Source organism: Oncorhynchus kisutch, linkage group LG5 (genome assembly GCF_002021735.2).
Source record: "Oncorhynchus kisutch isolate 150728-3 linkage group LG5, Okis_V2, whole genome shotgun sequence".
Taxonomy (NCBI): Eukaryota; Metazoa; Chordata; class Actinopteri; order Salmoniformes; family Salmonidae; genus Oncorhynchus; species Oncorhynchus kisutch.
Window position 1 is genome coordinate 62,072,670 of NC_034178.2, and position 17,852 is coordinate 62,090,521.

The window sequence follows — 17,852 nt, forward strand, 5'->3', positions numbered from 1 at the left end:
GATTTGTCTTGCCTAGTTAAATAAAGGTTAAATAAAAAATAAAATAAATTGATTAGCACATGGGGAATTACTAGCTGGTCTCAGATCTGTTTGTGCTGCATGACAATGACCATAGTTGGCAAGCCAAGACACAGCACAAGCAGAGACCAGGCTATGGAATTGCTTTATCATAAAATCTTAACATATACCAATTTTACTTAATTTGGTATTCAACAATATGCATTAATGTTACCAGAGTAGATATAAATACAAGAATCATAGTAAATCTCATTTTATGAACAAAACAACCACTCATTCACATTTTATCTCAACCCTTTATACTAAACCAAAACCTTGACATACACAGCCTAACTTGTAAAGCATTATCAATATTGAACAAATCCTAGTCAATAAAATATATGCTTGTTTCATAAAATATTTCATTATTGTTTGTTATAGTAAAAAAAGAATTGCTACATATCTCTTCTGCTAAGAGTGTTGGTTCTTCTACACTCCCAACCCTTGTAGGCCAAGGGTACAAACCAAAGTGCACAGACAATTCAGGAGGGGGCTTCTTTTTTACTTTGTAGGCCTTTGAACCAGGGGAGTGGGTTGACAGGTACCCTTACCTTGGGCTACCCTTTCCAGCATGCTGTGACCCAACAACCCCTCAAAAGTCTTGTTAAAGCCTAGCGTTGAGAGTAATGTACTGTAAATCAGTTCAAAGGGACTTCACTCTCACAGAAATGAGTTTGCTATTAGTTGGCTGTATTCTCCAAGCGAGTATGGCAAGTGTCCACCACAACAGTCATGTCCTCTAGAAGTTCAAAATTGTCAAAAAATGTACAGGACATTTTTCTGCAGTCAGAATTCCATAGTGAACACATCCAAAAAAATATTGTTTCCTCCCCTAATATTTCACACTTACTAACAGCAGAGGTGTGTTGGGTCAAAACATGTGCAGTGGAAGCTCCTAAAAATAAATGGAGAAAAAACCCTGCTGAAGTATAGGGAGTTAGGATGTGAAAGGCCAACAGCAACACTAAATAAAGAGGACCCATGGCCACACATTACACATTTTGTAAGTCTTGAAAATATAAGAGCTGTGAATTATACAAGAGCTGTGAATTATAAGACAGTCTAAAACATCTCTTCCTTGTCAGGTTTGCTACAAATGTAATGTTTGGTAGACCCTTTAACGCATAGTAATATCAAATGAATACTTAACGCATAGAAACAACATGGCCAAATGCAGTTTCATAGAACACATTAACTCAATATACAGTGCACACATCCTGTAATCCACACCAAAGAGACCATGATGAAATTGTTGTTGGTTTAGAAGCACAAGCATTTCGCTACACTCGCATTAACATCTGCTAACCATGTGTATGTGACAAATAAAATTTGATTTGATTGAGTACTTCCAACTACCATTTATAAATTCCACAGCCACTTCACCTGGAAACTAGGAAAGTGAATAAATAGCCTTGTAATTTTAAGCAAATGCGACAGTATGTGAATAAATAAAGCAATTCAATGCTCTTAGGCTAGGCATATATCTCCAAACCAATAGCATACAACAACAAAATGAAGGGGTACTATATGCATGTCACTATGGTTTAAAACACTTCAACAGTGTGCCATAGGATATGATCTTTCACAGAGAGTCAGGACCTTTATGAAATAGGCCTAGGTGTGGCCCTCTGGTTTGTGTATTGGACCAGGGCCTTGTTAAATGTACGAGACGAACCCCTTAGTCTCTCAGTGACAGATAGTTTCTGTCATTTACGTATTAATGTCTTTGCAGTTTAGAGCAGCAGCGAACTGTCTCTCTGTCACCCTGTAATAGCTTTCTGTCCTTGACATACCTTTCTCTCTCACTCTCCCCATATGCATATTGAATTATTTAAATTCCAGTCAGGCACAGACTCAAATCAAAATAAAGCTGATAGGGTCGACCGATCTCTTTCGTCTGAAGCTATTGGGCCTGGTTAGAGCTTCAATGGGAGACCACCTGGGAACAGTACTTCCAACTGCCCTTTATCAATGTGTGAGAGGTTTTTTTGAGGGCCAGAACAGTACCACCAACTTTTTATATATTTTTGTTTATTTAACAAGGCAAGTCAGTTAAGAACAAATTCTTATTTACAATGATGGCCTAACCCGGCCAAACCCTCCCCTAACCTGGGCCAATTGTGCGCCACCCTATGGGACTCCCGACCACGGCCGGTAGTGATACAGCCCGGGATCGAACCCAGGTCTGTAGTTACGCCTCTAGCACCGCGATGCAGTGCCTTAGACCGCTGCCCCACTCAGGATCCCTGAATTCCCCAGGTTAGTGATGGGGACATCCAATGCTATCAATATGGATACAGTCTGCTTTTCGACTGTAACATCAGTGTTACACTAGTGTATACACCCTTATGTTATACTAGGGAAATTGTTTCCTTAGCTAGGGCTGACATTGAGGACTTGTGAAGAGCAGAATCAACAACCTCTGCATAGTCAAAACTGTTGCTTTGTGAGAAGGTAATAAAGTCCACAGTTAACTATTGTTATGTAAATGACAGCTGAGAAGTACCAGTGGCCTGGCTTTGGCCCCAAGTGAGAGCAGGTCCGCTGGAGCCATAACTCAGTGAAACACGGGTGCTGGCCAACGTAGATGGAAACAGAAAGGTCTGAGCCTTTTGGGTAAAACACGGGTAAATCCTGTATTGAAATTACATTATTTTCTTTTAACTCCATTTGATGTAAATCATCTCTTTACAATCTAGCGGGAATCCTATATATTGTTAAAAAAAGCATGTTATATGTTATAACAGATTGTGTCCAGATCCTAGTACATGTCGTTGGACTACAAGAACATCAGAAAATAGTTAGGACTGTTCCAGGACTAGCAATGGAAAAACAAATAGCCAGTACTAACTTTGTTGGTCACAACAGCAAATCAAGAACACAATTTAACAGACGCAGTCACACAAACCCCCTCATTGGTAAAGGATCACACCAACGACAGACCACCGTCACACAAAGCCTGGAGCGCTAACGATTGGAGCCGTGCTCAAATGGAGGAGCATTCAGATGCCTCAACTAGGGAGGGGCCAGAGCCATTGACACCCTACCTTTTACTAAGCAGAGTAAAGGGGCCATCAGCAGCTTAGGCAAACACACAACAGCAAACAATAGCCTGCAATCAAGAGAGATCTCTTCCCAGGAGGGAGTGGATGATGGCCAATACAGCCAGGCCTTTTCAATGCAAAGCCTCAAGCTTGGTGGGGGGAGAAATACAACGACAAATTTAAAAGAGACATGGAGCAACTAGGTAACAAGCAACCTGACATATGGTTGAGTAAAAGTGAATGTCCTTTTTATTCAAGTGAACACATAGTATGTGGCCCATGCAGAGACCCTGGTGTTGCAAGCACCATCTTCCAAATGACGGAGCCATTGTAACATAAGAACCACTATTTGATTAGCAGGGAAAGGTAGTGTTCATTTGCTGGCCATTTGATGCAGCACAACACATTTGGAGGGACAAGGAGAAGAAATGTAAAGCAAACAAATTATGCTCAGATGAACCAGAGTAAACTGGTAAAGCAATAAGGCATGAGAACCCAGGGATTATAGCGTAAATAACTCAACTAAGGGCTGTTCTAAGACTTGACGAGGAGCAAACAACCCGTTTAATAAAGTTGACTTTGACCTACGCAGTACAAACGTAGGTGGAGAGGTCCCTCCTTATCACTACTGTATTCCCTGGTCATGTGTATGTCCTAGCCACTCCTGTATTCCCTGGTCATGTGTACGTCCTAGCCACTACTGTATTCCCTGGTCATGTGTATGTCCTAGCCACTACTGTATGCCCTAGCCACTACTGTATGCCCTAGCCATGTGTATGCCCTAGCCACTACTGTATGCCCTAGCCATGTGTATGTCCTAGCCACTACTGTATGCCCTAGCCACTACTGTATTCCCTAGTCATGTGTATGTCCTAGCCACTACTGCATGCCCTAGCCACTACTGTATGCCCTAGCCACTACTGTATTCCCTGGTCATGCGTACGTCCTAGCCACTACTGTATGCCCTAGCCATGTGTATGCCCTAGCCATGTGTATGCCCTAGCCACTACTATATGCCCTAGCCACTACTGTATGCCCTAGCCACTACTGTATGCCCTAGCCATGTGTATTCCCTAGCCACTACTGTATGCCCTAGCCATGTGTATGCCCTAGCCACTACTGTATGCCCTAGCCATGTGTACGTCCTAGCCACTACTGTATGCCCTAGCCATGTGTATGTCCTAGCCACTACTGTATGCCCTAGCCACTACTGTATGCCCTAGCCATGTGTATGTCCTAGCCATGTGTATGCCCTAGCCACTGCTGTATGCCCTAGCCATGTGTATGCCCTAGCCATGTGTACGTCCTAGCCATGTGTATGCCCTAGCCACTACTGTATGCCCTAGCCATGTGTATGCCCTAGCCACTACTATATGCCCTAGCCATGTGTATGCCCTAGCCATGTGTATGCCCTAGCCACTACTATATGCCCTAGCCATGTGTATGCCCTAGCCATGTGTATGCCCTAGCCATGTGTATGCCCTAGCCACTACTATATGCCCTAGCCATGTGTATGCCCTAGCCACTACTATATGCCCTAGCCATGTGTATGCCCTAGCCATGAAAACTGCATGTGTTTTCTCGCACGACCAAGAAAGTAACACAGAAATACACTGAGTATACAAAACATTAGGACACCTGCTCTTTCCATGATATAGACTGACCAGGTGAATCCAGGTGAAACTATGATCCCTTGTCGATGTCACTTCAAATCAGTGTAGATTGGGAGGAGACTGGTTAAATAAGGATTTTTAAGCCTTGAGACAATTGAGACATGGATTGTGTATGTGTGCCTTTCAGAAGGTGAATGGGCAAGACAAAATATTTTAGTGCCTTTGAACGAGGTATGGTAGTATGTGCCAAGCTCATCGGTTTGTGTCAACAACTGCAACGCTGCTGGGTTTTTCACGCTCAACAGTTTCCTGTGTGTATCAAAAATGGTCCACCACCCAAAGGACATCCAGCCAACTTGACACAACTGTGGGAAGCATTGGCGTCAACATGGGCCAGCATCCCTATGGAACCCTTTTGACACCTTGTAGATTGTAGAGTCCATGCCCCGACAACTTGATACTGTTCTGAGGGCAAAAGGGGATGGGGGGTTGCAACTCAATAGTAGGAAGGTAGTCCTAATGTTTAGTATACTCAAGTGTATATGCCATTTAGCAGGCGTGTTCATGCAAATACAAAGGTTAGTCATTTGAAGTCATAATTTGATATAAAAACTACTATTGGTTGGAAATATATGATGGAAAGCATGATTGTGATGACTAACTGTTAAAAAATGCTGTTCACTGTTAGTATACAGTTCACTCTGCGAGTCTGGCAAGTGAGATCTTTTTAACCTGACTTTGGCACTCCAGGCTGAAGTTTCCGCTAGGTACAGATCTAGCATCAGCTTCCCCCCTCCAATCTTAACTTTAACCATGTGGGGGAAATGCAAAACTTACCCCAAATCAGCGTCCAGGGGCAACTTCACCCTACACCACTTTGGACAATCAAATACCTACAGTGAGACTCAAAATTTCTTGATCTCTCAACCACAAACAGAGAATATGTTATGATCATTTGATATTTGACCATTTTAATATTTATGCTGCAGTAGTTTATGTATCGGGGGGCTAGGGTCAGTCTGTTATATCTGGAGTATTTCTCCTGTCTAATCCAGTGTTGTGTGAATTTAAGTATGCTCTCTCTAATTCTCTCTTTCTTTCTCTCTTTCTTTCTTTCTTTCTTTCTTTCTTTCTTTCTTTCTTTCTTTCTTTCTTTCTTTCTTTCTTTCTTTCTTTCTTTCTTTCTTTCTTTCTCTCAGAGGACCTGAGCCCTAGGATCATTCCTCAGGACTACCTGGCATGATGACTCCTTGCTGTCCCAGTCCACCTGGCCGTGCTGCTGCTCCAGTTTCAACTGTACAGCACTTTGATATATCAGCTGATGTAAGAAGGGCTATATAAATACATTTGATATAATGTTTTGTTAGATTACAATTTTTTAATCACTTGCCTGGAACCATTTTCCATTCCACTTTCTTTTTTATTTGTATTTTTTTCTCCTAAATTTTGTGATATCCAATTGGTAGTTACAGTCTTGTCCCATTGCTGCAACTCCCCTACGGACTCGGGAGAGGTGAAGGTTGAGAGCCAATGCATCCTCCGAAACACGACCCTGTCAAGCCACACTGCTTTTTGACACATTGATAGCTTAACTTGTAGGAGGAAACACAGTCCAGCTGGTGATTGGGGTCAGCTTGCAGGCGCCCGGCCCGCCACAAGGAGCTGCTAGAGCGCGATGGAACATGGAATTCCAAGCCAGCCAAACCCTCCCCTAACCTGGGCGACACTGGGCCAATTGTGCGCCGCCTCATGGGTCTCCCGGTCACAGCCAGCTGTGACACAGCCTGGTATCGAACCCAGGTCTGTAGTGATGCCTACGATGCAGTGCATTAGACCGCTGTGCCACTCGGGAGGCCCCCATTCCACTTTCACAGACCTATTAAAAGAGTGAATCAGCTTTGATATCACTATACTTACTTCCCATAGAGGCACAATGATAATGCATTTCTTTTTTTGTACCAACAACAGCATTTTCAAAAACAAAGGATGGCAAACAAATGACATTTATGTAATGTAATAGAGATTTAATGATTTGTCTCAATTTTAAAAAAGTGTAGGCATTTGGGGATGATATTTAACAAAAACAACAATGGTAGATAGCAATATGGTTGAACAAATTTAAAAAACTTTGTTTCTTCTTCATTCCAGGATGAATTTGTTCCCTCCAAAAGTGTCATGGACATTTGAGATGTAGTGCAAAATATGACCAATAGGAAGATAAAATAACAACTTCCTGGTTTCACACAGTGTCACTGAAGCATCTCAATAGTCAGACAGGGTTTCCTCTCCTAGTCCCTTCCCTTGTCTCCTTTCCTTTCTCTAGCCATCTCTTTTCAAGAGGGTGTCTGGTCAAGATCCATGATGTGGAAAAATATATTACACGTACATGATTTTAGTCATTTAGCAGACACTTAGTAATTAGGCTTAAGTGCCTTGCTAAAGGGCACAGAAAGATTTTTTCACCTAGTCGGCTTGGGGATTCAAACCAGCGACCATTCGGTTACTGGCCAAATGCTCTTAACCGCTCGGCTACCTGCCGCCTCATACAGTAGCAAATACCTATAGTGGTACCGAATATTCAGTGTAATGTATCAATATCAAATTCCCATTGCCGAGTGCAGTGTGCAGCCATTAGTCAAAGTTAATTAATGCTTAACTACAAGTCCAAATTGGGCGTAATTCCATTTAAATTCTCTATAGGAGGGCAATTCAAATCATGGTTGGAGTGACTGGAATTTCACGGTGGAATGGACCACATGTTTTCCATGTATATTGAGTGAGGGTCCCATGTGGGAAACGCACCTGCATCCGTGCCAACTAATTTACTCATTGAAATACAGTGACGACAAAACAACAAAAGGTTCATTACAGAGAGAGACGCTGGGGCAGAAGTTGGGGGAAAGAAACCCCTCTAACCTTTCAATTCCTGTGATATTGCTGCTGCTGCAACCCAGCATGAGTTGCTGGAAGTACCTACTTTGAAAAACCTACTGGCTTTTTAAATGTTCAATGAAATAGCCACAATGATGCAACATCATTACGCTGGTAAAGGATCTTGAAACAACGAGGAAACAATGCAGACTTAAACACATTTTGCACAGTGGGATTGTTCTCAATGGTGGTCCTGGTCCTTCACTCAAACCTGAATTATGTTCAATTGCTCTGATACACCCACACCATGATATTATTCATTAGGGCACACTGTAGCAAAAGGTGAAACTGATTAACTGCCTAATGAATATGACCTAGAAATAAATTCACAGAGCAATACAAAGAAATGAAAGTACAAAGCGTGGCCATTGTCATGGGACTGTGGACATTGGCTGATGAATACATCCTAAAACTAAAATGGCAGAAAACAATATAATCTCAATGGAATAGTAGAATATTCAAATTACATTCCAGAAAATATTGACTTGTGAGTGTGTTTTGAGTCAGTTAAAAAGTACCTAAAATGTTAAATAAAAAATAAATAAAATAAAAATATATTTTTTAAACAAAAAATGAACTAAGTAAACATCAATTGTGCTTTCAATAGATCTCACTTATACAAGTGGTGATACTTGTTATTTCCACCCTTAGTTCTCGGTTCCTTGCTCTCCAAAACCTCTTAAGAATCTAGAACTGCTTTGAATGCAGGCAAGGGGCTCTTACAAAACAAATAAAAACAAACAAAAAAGCACCAGGAAGACATAGATAGCTGAGGGTCTGAAGCATGTGTGTGTGTGTGCTCCTCTGAGTAAGTGTGTACATTAAACCACATGGTGGCGTTGTGCAAACTACGTGTTGGCCAAGGCATGGGGGCGGGAGTCAGGGAGGAGCGGTGGAATGCACAAATGCTTACTCTGTCCGCTTATTAGATCTGTTACTGCCAAGATACAGGTACATCTAAATCAGTCTTGATATAGGTTCTTTAGGAGATAATATCATCATCAATAACCATTTTTATAATTTTTGTAATAATCAAGAGTACTAACAATAGTAACAAAGTTTGCGGTTGAGGTTTTTCCATGGCAGCCTCGTGAGAGGAGACGAGAGTTCCCCATAGTCTACAGCCCAATAGTTTTTATTTTCTTGTTTCCTCTCTTTCTCACTTAATCTAGATTTGCTGCCACCAGGACCAGCCTACCCTGTGTGTGTATGGCGAGAAGACCCCAACCCTCCCCTCCATCTCAGAGGCAGTTCCTCCTATCTCCCTCTCTCTCGCTCTCTCTCAGAGACGTGTTTGGGCCTCGGGGACGTAGATCTCAATACTGTCGGCACTCTCCGTGGCTGAGTTCTGCCGAACCGAGGCGGCCCTCTTGGCGGCCAGCAGTCGCCTGCGGGCCTCCGTCCGGTGCTTCTCCGCTGAAGAGGTGGAAGAGGCGGAGTCGACGCTCTTCTCACGTCCCAGCATCGGCCTCCCCTTTACGGGCTTCTTTGGCACTGGAGGAGGGGGCTCTTTCTGGTCCTCCTGGTGGTGTTGGTGGAGGGCCGCAATGGACAAAGTCAACCGTCAACCACAAGGAAACAGAAGAGACATGTGGGGTTGGGGGGGGGGAGAGAGTGAGAGGATGCAAGGCGTTGTTGCTGTTGAAAGAAAACCTTTTTTTGTTGATGAATTGAAAGGGGTAACTCCCCACTTTGAAGATTTTATGACTTTAGGACCAAGAAAAAGTATTCAAAACAACTTCTGAAGTTTTGTGCTTGTATGTAAAATATAGCTTTTTTTTGTTTCCTGAAAAGCTTCAGTTTTGGAGATGCAAGGTTTTCTTCCGAAAGCAATGAAGCAACGAAAGGTAATAGGTTATAAAAAAAGAGCATAGTGAGTTTCATTTGGTAGACATGGATCTTTGACAGTGATGTTTGATTATGGTTTCTACAAAATATGTACAAAGTAGGCTTGACATGGACAATCTAGACAAATTACGACAAGATATACATAATATGGACTGTGTAGCCAAATATATGACATTGATGGCAACTCTTCCTTGGACTAGACACTGAATTAATTATTATTGGATCCCTGAATCCCAAACCAACAATAACCTCTTCTCAAATATACCTGGTGCCTAGTGGGTACGGGCTAGGGGTTGGTTTGGTACTCAAATAATGAATTTTATGATGCGGACATTGGATGAACCACACTTAATTCACTGCAGTCATAGTGAAATAGCGGCATGAAGTAGTTGAAGCACACATCCACCAAAACATCCACTACTACTCAAAAGTTTAGGGTCACTTAGAAATGTCCTTGTTTTTGAAAGAAAGCAAATTTTTTTGTCCATTAAAATAACATAAAATTGATCAGAAATACAGTGTAGACATGGTTAATGTTGTAAATGACTATTGTAGCTGGAAACGGCAGATTTTTTAAATGGAATATCTACATAGGCGTACAGAGGCCCATTATCAGCAACCATCACTCCTGTGTTCCAATGGCACGTTGTGTTAGCTAATCCAAGTTTATAATTTTAAAAGGCTAATTGATCATTAGAAAACCCTTTTGCAATTATGTTAGCACAGCTGAAAACTGTTGTCTTGATTGAAGAAGCAATAAAACTGTCCTTCTTTAGACTAGTTGAGTATCTGGAGCATCAGCATTCGTGGGTTCGATTACAGGCTCAAAATTGTCAGCAACAAATAACTTTCTTCTAAAACTCGTCAGTCTATTCTTGTTCTGAGAAATAAATTCTATTCCATGCGAGAAATTGCCAAGAAACTGAAGATCTCGTACAACGCTGTGTACTACTCCCTTCACAGAACAGAGCAAACTGTTTATCACCAGAATAGAAAGAGGAGTGAGAGGCCCCGGTGCACAACTGAGCAAGAGGACAAGTACATTAGTGTCTAGTTTGAGAAACAGACGCCTCACAAGTCCTTAACTGGCAGCTTTATTAAATAGTACTGCGAAACACCAGTCTCAAAGTCAACAGTGAAGAGGCGAATCCGGGATGCTGGCTATCTAGGAAGAGTTGCAAAGAAAAAGCCATATCTCAGACTGGCCAAAAAAAAGAAAAGAGTAAGATGGGGAAAAGAACACAGACACTGGACAGAGGAACTCTGCCTAGAAGGCCAGCATCCCGGAGTCGCCTCTCCACTGTTGACATTGAGACTGGTGTTTTGTGGGTACTATTTAATGAAGCTGCCAGTTGAGGACTTGTGAGGCATCTGATTCTCAAACTAGACACTGTATTTCTGATCAATTTGATGTTATTTTAAGGGGGGGGAAATGTGCTTTTCTATAAAAAATAAGGATATTTCTAAGTGGCCCGAAACTTTTGAATGGTAGTGTACCACTTCACTCAATCTACAAACCCAACACCCCCCTACCACCTCCACTCGCATCCTACCACCTAAGCACCCCCTACCACCTCCACTCGCATCCTACCACCTAATCACCCCCCTACCACCTCCACTCGCATCCTAGCACATAGTCACCCCCCTACCACCTCCACCCGCATCATACCACCTAATCACCCCCCACCACCTCCACATGCATCATACCACCTAATCACCCCTCATACCACCTCCACCTGCATCATACCACCTAATCACCCCCCCACCACCTCCACACGCATCGTACCACCCAATCACCCCCTCCTACCACCTCCACATCATACCAACTAATCACCATCCCCAAAGGCATCATACCACCTATTCACCCCTCCTACCACCTCCACTCGCATCATACCACCTAATCACACCCCTACCACTTCCAACTGCATCATACCACCTAATCACCCCCCCACCACCTCCACACGCATCATACCACCTAATCACCCCCCCACCACCTCCACACGCATCATACCACCTAATCACCCCTCCTACCACCTCCACATCATCCCAACTAATCACCATCCCCAAATGCATCATACCACCTAATCACCCCCTACCACCCCCACACACATCATACCACCTAATCACCCCCCCCACGCATCATACCACCTAATCACCCCCCCCACCACCTCCACACACATCATACCAACTAATCCCCCCCCCCCTACATCATACCAACTAATCACCCCCCTACCACCCCCACACACATCATACCAACTAATTACCCCCCTACCACCCCCACATGCATCATACCAACTAATTACCCGCCCTACGACCCCCACACGCAGTGTCGCACACAGAGAGACAGACAACAGACACGCACACACACACAAATGAACTATATATTCACACATATACACACAGTCACAAAGAGCTCTCCCTCACACACTCACACACACATTTTACTATCCTTATGGGGACAAAACAATTGATTCCCATTCAAAATCATATTTTTCCTAACCCCAAAACCTAACCCTTAAACCAGGGGTGTCAAATTCATTCCATGGCTGGCCTAGTGTCTGCGAGTTTTGGTTTATTCCCTTAAATGAAGACCTACACAACCAGGTGATGGGAGTTCTTTACTAATTAGACACCTTAATTCATCATTCAAGTACAAGGGAGGAGGCTTAACATAACCCTAACCTTAACCCTAAAATAGCCTTTTTCCTTGTGGGGACCAGCCAAATGTTCCCCCTTGTCCGAATTCTCCTTGTTTTACTATCCTTGTAAGGACTTCTGGTAAACACGCACACACACACACACACACACACACACACACACACACACACACACACACACACACACACACACACACACACACACACACACACACACACACACACACACACACACACACACACACACAGACACACACAGACACACACACACACACACACACAGGAGAGGGCGTAAATCCAGGCCACATTCCATGACGTGATGCAACTCTGCCATTACCATACTTGAGACATCAGAGCAGAGCATGTCTTGTACCCCGACATGCATTTTAAAGGAGCGGCTTAAACCGCAGAAACAGTCATAAACTGTCCTCTTTGAGATTGAGGCCCATGCATGTGTAAAGGGAGGTGCCTTCTCCCAAGCCCCTTCACATTGGGCTTGGAAGCCCCTTTTAGTGTTCACTTCACATAGGGAGGGGGGGAAGTGAGAGGGGAGGTGGGGAGGGAGGAGAGAGGCCGATTGCGGCGGCTTTCCTACCCCAGCCTGTGCACTGGGCAGCAGGAGTGGGAAGTACCTTCCGCTCGGGTGGTGAGTGGGCCACGGCAGGGGGCTGCCAGTCGCTGGACTTCAGGTGGTAGAGCTCATCAAACTTGAGGCTGATGTCCTCGATGGAGAGCTGCAGCAGGTCCCAGAAGCCTGCCAGGTCCTGGGCTGTTGGCTTCAGGTTGGCGTTCACATTCTGAAAGGAGGGAGAAAGGAGAAAAGGAGAGAGGCATGAAGAGGAGATTGAAAAGAGGAGATTTAAATGAATTCAGTGCTGCTTTGTCCACTTTTGACACTAGAGGGAGCTGTCTTACAACACAATGACAGGAGACCTCATCAAACTGAATAGTTTAATTCCATCTGACTATTCTGGGTAAATATTGTGTCTGTTGGAAGGTGTCGATGTTGATGCTACTGTATTATCGTTTAATGTATGCCTGTCAAAAACTTATACTGCTTTATTGGGACTATTCATAGATTTTTTTCCCTGTGAAGAAAAAAACAACACTTTTTTAAAAGGTGGACTGACCACTTCACATAAACCGTAGGGAATTGGGTGGAACTCGGTTTTGCCTCATCTCCTTTTAAAGTATGTAAAATAAGTCAGTCAGAGCAGATGGATGGGATGACAGTCACACTTCGACTTGTTCTCTTTCAGTCGACTCGGTGTGACATCTCATTATGGGACACACCCTCTCTAACATTCCCCATAGTGAGATAACGCCCTAATTTCCCTAAGAGAACCTGGGCCACGTATGGAAACCCATCGTTTTTCCTCCCACCTGACTCACTCATTCTGTTACTAATGCTCTTTGTTATGGTTGGGTCTGCTTGTGTTTCTTGCCCACACAGCATCTTTGCAGCTGCAACTAGACTGGGGTTTGAGCCCTTATCCAGAGCCTTTTGACCCAACTCTCCGCCAAGTTTTTATCATGCTAATTCTGCATTCTGGATCTTCAAATAGGAGAACACACAGAACAAAACACACAACAAAAGATGGTAGCACTAGCATGCAAAGAGTGACTTTCTGTGTAATGATATGAAAAGCATCCATAGGAAATTGTCCATAAATACAAAATATTTGTTTTTTTTACATGTAGGAAAAACATTATTCTAGATGTCAAACTCTTTTTGCAATGGTACAATGGTTCAACTTATTTTGGATCAGGGTGCCATTTCATAGAATTTTATCAGGATACCACATCATTTCACAATTAATCGCTAACCAAAAAGGTTCACTGCACAACGATTAATACAAAACATGAGTTCAGTAATATAGCTGCATTAAAATAGACTCCTATTATAACCAACTCAATCAACACAATCAGTAGCATTTGCTACTCTGATACTTACACTGAGCTTCATGACGAGATTATCATGATTCATTAAAACTGCATTAACAACCACAGATTGTCGGTACTCTGAATAACTGCTGGTCTCTCTCTCATTTGAGAGAACATAATACATACCGAATATGATGACACTGAATTTCCACTGAGAATAGCTAACAGTTAGAGAATGCTACCAACAAAATGCAGGCGTTTGCAGACCGTCAACCTGAGGTCTTATCCTAATAATTGGGGATGTCACTCTGAGTACCCTGTACTGAGATCAGTAGAGTGACGTGATACAAAGAGACATGTCTACACAGCATCACATTAGTGTAAACCAAGACTGTTCCACGGGCAGGCCTGGTTGTAGCAAGATATGTTCGAGTCGTGTCTGTGACAATTTTAGCATTTTAGCTAACCCTAAACATTCTCCTAACTTGCCACGTTAATTCTCCTAACCTGCTACGAAAAGTTATTTATCTTAGTCAAAACCGGCAGACCTGCCCTGAGAACGATACAGCCATGTCCACCCCTTACGATAGTTTAACCACTCAGGTCTGGAAAAAGTCCCATCAATCACTTCTCCATTGACCTTACTGTCTGTTAGCATTCAGCTTGTCACTTAGCTAGCCAAATTTAAGCTCTGTGTCTTTCCATTTGGCATGTGTTTGTCTAGTGATGTGATGAAGTGTGCCCAGAGACTGTGGTCGAAAATTAGCAGGCCTGGCTAAAACTAGCACTTTTTCAGAAATGTTGATCAATGTGCACTGTCCATGTAAAAATAAACTTTAAAAAGTAAAGTAAACAAGGGTGTGGGATGGATGATGATCTGGTAAAGTAAGTGTGTGGGGTTGATGATCTGGTAATGTAAGTGTGTGGGGTTGATGATCTGGTAATGTAAGTGTGTAGGGTTGATTATCTGGTAATGTAAGTGTGTGAGGTTGATTATCTGGTCAAGTAAGTATGTGGGGTGGATTATCTGGTAATATAAGTGTGTAGGGTTGATTATCTGGTAATGTAAGTGTGTGGGGTTGATTATCTGGTCATGTAAGTGTGTGGGGTTGATTATCTGGTCAAGTAAGTATGTGGGGTGGATTATCTGGTAATATAAGTGGTTCTGGTAATGTAAGTATGTGGGGTTGATTATCTGGTAATGTAAGTGGTTCGGCTAATGTAAGTATGTGAGGATGATTATCTGGTAATGTAAGTGTGTTGGGTTGTGTTAACTTTTGTTAAGTCTGGTTATTTGATTTGTGTGTAGAGTATGGAATAGTATAGTTTTGTCTGGTGATGTGGTGGGGTAGTATTGTTTTGTCTGGTGATGTGATGGTGTAATTGTGTTGTGGTGGGGTAGTATTGTTTTGTCTGGTTATGTGATGGTGTAATGGTGTTGTGGTGGGGTAGTATTGTTTTGTCTGGTTATGTGATGGTGTAGTTTTGTTTTGTCTGGTGTTGTGATGGTGTAATGGTGTTGTTGTGATGGTGTAGTATTGTTTTGTCTGGTGATGTAATGGTGTTGTGGTGGGGTAGTATTGTTTTGTCTGGTTATGTGATGGTGTAGTTTTGTTTTGTATGGTGTTGTGATGGTGTTGTGATGGGGTAGTATTGTTTTGTCTGGTTATATGATGGTGTAGTATTGTTTTGTCTGGTGATGTGAAGGTGTAATGGTGTTGTGGTGGGGTAGTATTGTTTTGTCTGGTTATGTGAGGGTGTAGTACTGTTTTGTCTGGTGATGTGATGGTGTAATGGTGTTGTGGTGGGATAGTATTGTTTTGTCTGGTGTTGTGATGGTGTAATGGTGTTGTGGTGGGGTAGTATTGTTTTGTCTGGTGTGGAGATGGTGTAATGGTGTTGTGGTGGGGTAGTATTGTTTTGTCTGGTGTTGAGATGGTGTAATGGTGTTGTGGTGGGGTAGTATTGTTTTGTCTGGTGTTGTGATGGTGTAATGGTGTTCCGGTGGGGTAGTATTGTTTTGTCTGGTGATGTGTTGGTGTAATGGTGTTTTGTCTGGTGATGTGATGGTGTAATGGTGTTGTGGTGGGATAGTATTGTTTTGTCTGGTGATGTAATGGTGTTGTGGTGGGGTAGTATTGTTTTGTCTGGTTATGTGATGGTGTAGTATTGTTTTGTCTGTTGATGTGATGGTGTAATGGTGTTGTGGTAGTATTGTTTTGCCTGGTGTTGTGATGGTGTAATGGTGTTGTGGTGGGGTAGTATTGTTTTGTCTGGTGTGGAGATGGTGTAATGGTGTTGTGGTAGTATTGTTTTGCCTGGTGTTGCGATGGTGTAATGGTGTTGTGGTGGGGTAGTATTGTTTTGTCTGGTGTTGTGATGGTGTAATGGTGTTGTGGTGGGGTAGTATTGTTTTGTCTGGTGTTGAGATGGTGTAATGGTGTTGTGGTGGGGTAGTATTGTTTTGTCTGGTTATGTGATGGTGTAATGGTGTTGTGGTGGGGTAGTATTGTTTTGTCTGGTGTTGTGATGTTGTAATGGTGTTGTGGTGGGGTAGTATTGTTTTGTCTGGTGTTGAGATGGTGTAATGGTGTTGTGGTGGGGTAGTATTGTTTTGTCTGGTGATGTGTTGATGTAATGGTGCTGTGGTAGTATTGTTTTGTCTGGTGTTGTGATGGTGTAATGGTGTTTCGGTGGGGTAGTATTGTTTTGTCTGGTGATGTGTTGGTGTAATGGTGTTGTGGTAGTTTTGTTTTGTCTGGTGTTGTGATGGTGTTGTGGTGGGGTAGTATTGTTTTGTCTGGTTATATGATGGTGTTGTGGTAGTGTTGTTTTGTTTTGTCTGGTGATGGTGCTGTATAGTTTTTTTCTGGTGATGTGATGGTGTTGTGGTAGTTTTGTTTTGTCTGGTGATGGTGTTGTATTGTTTTGTCTGGTGATGTGTGTATGGGTGAGTTGTAACATGGAGAGTTGATACTTACCAAGTTTTGTTCACACAGTCCTCTGAACTGCTCAAATTTCTTGGTCATGAGGAGCTGAGCACTGCCCACTGCACTGCGGACTTTCCCCAACACTGCAGATAACAAGAATACATACAGATTGAGTCATACTGACACACACGTGCACAGACAGACAGATAGACACAGGTAGACAGGCAGGTACAGACAGGCAGGCAGGCAGACACAGACAGACAGTTAGGTAGTCAGGCAGACACTCACACACACACACAGTTTGTTGGGGCATTGGGAATGCAACACCAATAAACAGAGCATGTCAAGGAGTGTCTCTCATTGCTCCATTTAGGTACAAAACTCGAACCTAATGCTAATAAACTTCCCCCCCTAGCAACTGATGTATCAGGTCTTCCTATACATTCATTTCAGTACATTCTCAAAAACAAGACTGTTCTGCCACGTACTGAGAGTCGAGGACCTTTTTGAGCACGGACACCACGCTTAAAGGTCACTCGTCCCAAGAAAGTATGGGTTTAGAACACTACCATCATAAGAGAGGAGATGTGGTTGTCTCTACACACTTCCCTCTATCTGTACAACTAAATTGACAGCTAGATTGCACACAAGGACATCTGTGAAAAGGATTTGTCACAGGGAGACAAGATGATTTGTGAGGGAGAAAAATCTCAGCCTGTTCAAACAGAACCATCACATTAACACAGCAAACCATCCCAGCAACGTTCCCAAAACAAACCCAAGCAAATGTGGGGTGTCTAAACGACTACATGGGGGCCACCCAAGAGGATTACAGTGTAATGGGCAGTGTTATCCTCTTTAAAGGTTGCACTCTAAGCCTACATAGCT

At 42.9% G+C, this 17,852-nt stretch overlaps 1 protein-coding gene across 1 annotated transcript in view; it reads right to left on the reverse strand.

Annotated features, from left to right (window-relative positions):
• Positions 1–6,871: 6,871 nt before the first annotated feature.
• LOC109891640 (disks large-associated protein 4-like) overlaps positions 6,872–17,852 on the reverse strand; it is a 221,173-nt gene continuing 210,192 nt past the window's right edge. The window contains exons 11-13 of the mRNA XM_031825626.1: positions 17,016–17,107; positions 12,783–12,947; positions 6,872–9,167 (exon numbers count right to left, since the gene is read on the reverse strand). Coding sequence (XP_031681486.1) covers positions 8,928–9,167; positions 12,783–12,947; positions 17,016–17,107 — 497 coding nt within the window. The 3' untranslated portion in view covers positions 6,872–8,927. The remainder of the gene's footprint in view (positions 9,168–12,782; positions 12,948–17,015; positions 17,108–17,852) is intronic.